This window comes from Pogoniulus pusillus, unplaced genomic scaffold (genome assembly GCF_015220805.1).
Source record: "Pogoniulus pusillus isolate bPogPus1 unplaced genomic scaffold, bPogPus1.pri scaffold_50_arrow_ctg1, whole genome shotgun sequence".
In the NCBI taxonomy this organism is placed as follows: Eukaryota; Metazoa; Chordata; class Aves; order Piciformes; family Lybiidae; genus Pogoniulus; species Pogoniulus pusillus.
In genome coordinates this window covers 587,449-593,129 of record NW_026974708.1, presented here as the reverse complement: position 1 = coordinate 593,129, position 5,681 = coordinate 587,449, and the positions used below count along the sequence as shown (strand labels likewise).

Sequence of the window (5,681 nt, the reverse complement as noted above, 5' to 3'; positions counted from 1 at the left end):
TCTCTGCAGGAACTATCCAGGCGGGGGAGAACTCTAAGGCAGGGACCCCAAGGCAGGAGGTACCCCAATACTTATGCCTTTCTTAGACAAAGAGTCGAGTTACCACTTCCTAGGTGCAAAGACCACAACCAATCAGCAGCCTGATTCCAGCACGGGCATCTGCATGGGGCATCCCTCATACCAGAAGGGCCCTTTGCTCCCCGCCTTCACGCCTGCAGGGCAGGGGAACAGGTTTTTCGTGCCTTTCCTCTCCAATTCAAACCATGGAGGGAGAGGAATTCTGGGGTATACAGGACTCCATGACATTCATACAGCCTGCTCTATGACATCACTGCACTGTCTGTGGCTGAGCTGCAGTTCACTCTCCCCAGAGCATGGGTCTAGTGCTGCATTCTGCAGTGCTGTTGCTGGGGGTTGATGACCCAGCAGGGGTTTGTCTGCTGCTGAACAAGCACCCAGGATGCACTTTGCCAACACTTCCCCACCTCAAGAGTGCACTGAGGGGTAGGCAAGAGCTTGGGAGGGCACACAGCCAGGCCAGCTGAGCCAAACAGGGCTGCTCCATGCCAGGTGTCAGCTCAGCTAGAAGAAGGAAGTGAAAGAAGGCAGTGTGGGACATCCATCCATGGCTCTGGCCTCCAGAGCAACCACTCTGCCTGGTTCCCAGAGCCCTGCTCCCTGGCACCAGAGCTCCTCTGCTGATGGGCAGCAGAGAACAACAACAGCTCAGTTTGCTTTGCTTCTGCACGCAGCCTTTGCTCTGTGCCTGTGCTTAGCAGTATTGAATTGCTTCTACCTTAGCAGCAGCCTTTGGTTGTATTTCCCTTTCCCCTCTCCATCTAAGAAGGGTAGTGACAGAGCTGCTTTGCTGTGCACTTAGGCCCCAGCCATGGTCAAACCACCACAGTCCTGGTTTGCTGCCTTTACAGGAAATAGAACACAGCTGCAGCTTTGCTTTGAGCCTGCTTTGGGTAAGGTATAAGTTCCTGTGCTGGGCATGGAGCTTGCCAGCAGCATTGCTTTGGGTTGGAAGATTTCAAGAGTGCACTGAGGCATGGGCAAGAGACTGGGAGGGGACACAGCTGGGCCAACTGACCCAAACGGACCAAGGAGGTACTCCATGCTGTAAAGGTTTAGCACAAGCGCTAACTGCCTGCTGCCAAAGCACTAAAGTGAGGGGAAGAGGAACACATATGTCTCAGGGCTGAGATAAACAGGTAAGAGTTTAATGTAACATGAAATATCGTAAGCACAATACCTAATTACCTTAGCTCATCAACTAATTAATCTAACAACACATTTCAGAGGTACCTTAGCTCGGCTTATTTGCAGAAGCAGTGCAGTGAAATACACAGGGGAAAAAAAAACAACAGCATAAACGAGAACCCCAAACCGAACAGCTCCTTCACTGCCACTTGTGATGGTTTGGGAATTACCTGCCATCCTATTCTTATGAAATCACCCAGACTGAGCTCAGCCATCTGGAAGTCAAGGAATGAAGCTTTATATTCACACCTTAGCACAATATACAAGCAGATACTTACAACATTTACAGCTATGTACAGAAATATACAAGTTAAAAGTAATACACAACTCCCATCCCAGAAACCAGAGTCGCCAGGAGGGGTTCCTGACCACCCTTCCACCCCTCTACCTTATCCCAGAGCTTGTCTTATGTGCAAGGTGAGTTTGGAGGAGCAGGAAGTGGGGGGTTAGAAGGAGAATTAGTTGGGTTACACAGGGAGAAAAAAACACAAGCACTGACTGTGACAGAGAACCACACACTGACTGTCTCATCTATATTCATGCTCTTTTTATACACCTCAGCAAGCCTATGAGTGCAGTAGACATTATCATTGTCTCCTTTTCACAGCCTATAATGTAATTTTTCTCACAGTAATATTCCAATTAGCCTCAAACTGGCACACCACTCTCTCTGCCACCAGGCCTGCAGAAAAGAGCCCACATCCAAGAACCCAGAAGCAGTAACCGCAATAAGAAGCCTCCCACGCTGCAAGCTGAACTTCAAGCCCCATTAGACTTTGCTGCAGTCAGCACCTTCATTTTTGCAGCTAGCCTGGCTGCAGCAGGCTGCAGGAAGCAGCAGCTTCAACTCAACCCATGCCACATGCTAGGTGATGCCAGCTCAGATACAAAAGCTAGGTGACAGAAGGCAGTGTGGGGACACTTGCTGATGGCCTCTGTCCTCTGCAGCAGCTGCTGCATTTATTGCAGCCTGCTTCCCAGAAGTGACCAAAACATCATCTGGCTTAGTGGGCAGTAGAGAATAACATCTTTGTGTGCTTCTGCTTCCCTGAGCAGCTTGGCTCTTGCTCTGAGTTAGTAAAACTGCATCTACCTTATCCCATGCCTTCTGTGATACTTTCCTCTCTTCCCTCTCCATCTAAGAAGTGCAGTGACAGAGAAGCTTTGGTGGGCTCCCAGACAGGGCCAGACCACCACAGGGACTTTCCAAATTTGTCCTGCACACTTCTGTGAGGCCCAGGGTTTCTGATGGGCTTTGCACAAACTCAGCAGTGGAGCTGATTCCTTCCAGCAGGCCTGAAGCTCCCCACAACTTTTCCATTGGTTCACCAGTAGCTGTGATGCCTTCCAGCAGCCAGAGGCATTCTGGGAGGGTTTCTACTCCTCCTCTTGCTGCCTTCCCATAGGCCGAGAGATTCCAAAGGGCTTTCCACAGCCCCAAAAGTGTCCTTGCTGCTTTACTGTGCTTCCAACAGGAATTCTGATGCCACATCCAGCAAGCCTGGGGCTTCTCAGTCAGGCTTTCTGCTGCCAGAAGAGAGGCCCTGCAGCCTTCCTGTGAGCCTGGGGCATTGATCACTATTTCCACTGGCCTAGCAGTGCCCTTAATGTATTCCAGTGAGCTTGGCAGGCATCAGGGACACTTGAAGCTACTAGATTGACAAGGGAATTCCTGGGCTTGCTGTCAGTCAGCAGAGCCACTGAAGGGCAAAGCCCAGCTTCTCTGGAACAATGCAATGCCATGGCTGGTTAGTGGAACCCCATCAGAAGTGTCAGACCTGTTGGAATGTATCAATCTCACAGTTTAAAACCTCTTAAACCTCCTAAAATCCTCTAAAAACACTCAAAAAGATCTCTTCCTACTTCTGAGCTCACAGAAAGCCTGTAGAAAGCCCGAGGCCTGCAGGAAGCCATCAGGAACACTGCTGAGCTAATGGGAAGGCCTTTGGAAGCCACCAGGACTGCTGGAAAGCTTCAGAGTCCCTTAAAGGAAAACTGACAGAAGCTTTCTGAGTTCTTCTGAAGACCTCCCTGAGACTCAAGCTCATCCCTCCAATGATCCTCTAAAGTCAATCCTAGAACCCTGCAGACCTCAAAATTCCCAAGATCGCTTGACACCCCACAACGAACCTCTCTGAAATGCCCCTAAGACCCTCCCAAGATGCTCTCAAGACTCCTCTGACAGCCTTACTTTGATCTTCCTGAATAAGGCGCACAGCTCCAGTCCCACTCCGAGAGAACAAATGCCCCCAGCATGTGGGCATTGTGGGAAGAAATATCCCAATTAAAAATGAAAAAGACAGCATTTGCGTAACTTTGGGTGATTATTGACACATGGGCAATGGACAGGGCTTTTTTTTTAACCCAGGGAGACACAAAGTATTTGGGAAGAAAGAGAGAAATCCTGGTGAAGCTCAGCACCGCTCCAGTGGCAGTACCAGCTGTGCCAACTCATCACTGTAATTATTCTCACCACCACCGATTGGTGTTTAGAAGGGCAGGGGTTGGTTGTTCCTGCTGGAGCCCCCAACTCCTGAGAAATGCAGGTGAAAAAGAGGTGATTTTGGTTCCATCTACTGGAAAGTCCCTCTTGGGATGGTCCCAATTACCCAAACAGACCCAAGGGGAGTCTATTTGTAACTACCCCCCAATGTGGGCTGGTCAGACATGGGTGTGGTGGTGCTGGGTGAGACTGGAGCTGCACTTGAAATTCTTGCCACACTGCACAGCTGTAGGGCTTCTCCCCAGTGTGCACATGATGGTGCTTGGTGAGAGAGGACTTGTCAGTGAAACACTGGCTGCAGTCACCGCAGACATACAGTTGGATTTGTGCCTGAAGCTCTTGTCACAGCCAGTGCAGGTGAAGGGCTTCTCACTGGTATGGGTGAGATGGTGCTGGAGGAGTCTGTATCTCAGGGTGAAGCTCTTGCCACACTCTGGACAGGGGAACAGCTTCTCTCTGGTGTGAATCTGGTGGTGGTTGTTGAGGGTAGAGCTGCAGCTGAAGGTCTTGCCATAGTCAGGGCAGGAGACCTTCTCACCAGTATGCATAAGGCAGTGCTGCGTGAGGGCGGAGCCCTGCCTGAAGCTCTTGCCACAGTCAGTACAGGTGAAGAGCTTCTCACCAGTGTGTGTGCGCTGGTGGATGGTGAGGGTAGATCCGTAGCTGAAACTCTGGCTGCAGTCAGCACAGGTGAAGGGATTCTCAGTACTGTGTGAGCACTGGTGGGTGGTGAGGGCAGATCTGCTGCTGAAGCCCTTGCTGCAGTCAGCGCAGCAGAAGGGCTTCCCACTGCTGTAAGTGTGGCAGTGCTGCGTGAGGTGTTGCATCTGTCTGAAGCTTTTATCGCAGTCTGGGCAGGGGAAGGGCTTCTCGCCAGTGTGTGTGCACTGGTGGACGGTGAGGGCAGATCTGTAACTGAAGCTCTTGCCACACTCAGCACAGGGAAATAGCTTCTCTCTGGTGTGGATGTGGTTGTGCCACTTCTCTTTATCATCTTGGTCAACTCCATCACCATTCTCTTCCTCACAGACAGAATCATAGTCATCATTCTCATCGTCACCCTCAATAATGTCCTCTTCCTCCTCCTCTTTGTTGGGGCTACACTTTGGCTGCGGCATTTTGTTCTCTTGGTGCTTCTTCTCTCAGCTCTTGTCTGGGTTATGTGAAGTCATGCTGGTGGGGGAAGAGGTCACTGCTGTGCCGTAGGAAATACAGAAGCACTTGAGCTCAGACCAAACTCAAAGATCCTGCCCAGCTCAAGACAGCCCCTGAAAACCCCCAACACCTCCCAATACCCAGTACTCAGCTGGAGCAAGGAATGGAGTGGCCCTCAAATCTCAGTTCATGCCACGGTGGAGGTCAGACCTCTAACACCTGTGCTGAGACCCCAGGCTGCAGGAATAGGGGAATGGCCTGTTAGTAAGGAACAGTTGCCCAAGACAAAACAAATACAGCATAGACCTTGGGCATGGAATGTGTGGGTCAGACAGACCTCAGAACAGAAACCTGCGGTCAGGACTGCTCAGATAGTTGCATAGTGTGCTAGTTTGAAGCAAGCTAGAATGTTTTGGTAACAGAACTAGATAACAGGCAGTGAAATCAAAACAATTGATGTCAACTTCTCTCACAGTTACGCTGAGAACTCTGGGAAGAAGAAAGACTTTTTCTCCATTTTGTCTCTCACTCTTGCTTTTGCCTTAGACCTGGTCACATCTCATTAACCCTGCTCCTACTAACCTTGCTCCCTAACCTCTTGGCTGCACCTCTTTTCTTCCTGAGAACTGGGGTAAGGTTGAGAGGGCCGGGGGGAGGTGTTGGGGTGGTTTGAGAGCCCCTCCTGGGGACTCAGGTTTCTGGGAGGGGAGTTGTGCTTTTGTATTGTTTATCCTTTGTATATTTCTGTATATAATTG

The 5,681-nt window shown here is 50.4% G+C and overlaps 1 protein-coding gene across 1 annotated transcript; it reads right to left on the bottom strand.

Moving 5' to 3' along the window:
- Positions 1–3,482: 3,482 nt before the first annotated feature.
- LOC135174196 (oocyte zinc finger protein XlCOF19-like) lies at positions 3,483–5,030 on the bottom strand. The gene has a single exon (XM_064141429.1). The coding sequence runs from the start codon at positions 4,885–4,887 to the stop codon at positions 3,928–3,930; it is 960 nt and encodes a 319-aa protein (XP_063997499.1). The 5' UTR covers positions 4,888–5,030; the 3' UTR covers positions 3,483–3,927.
- Positions 5,031–5,681: the final 651 nt, after the last annotated feature.

What these genes read in the sequence shown, in the direction of transcription:
- LOC135174196 (XM_064141429.1), bottom strand. Translation starts at nt 4,887, where the DNA reads ATGCCGCAGCCAAAGTGTAGCCCCAACAAAGAGGAGGAGGAAGAGGAC.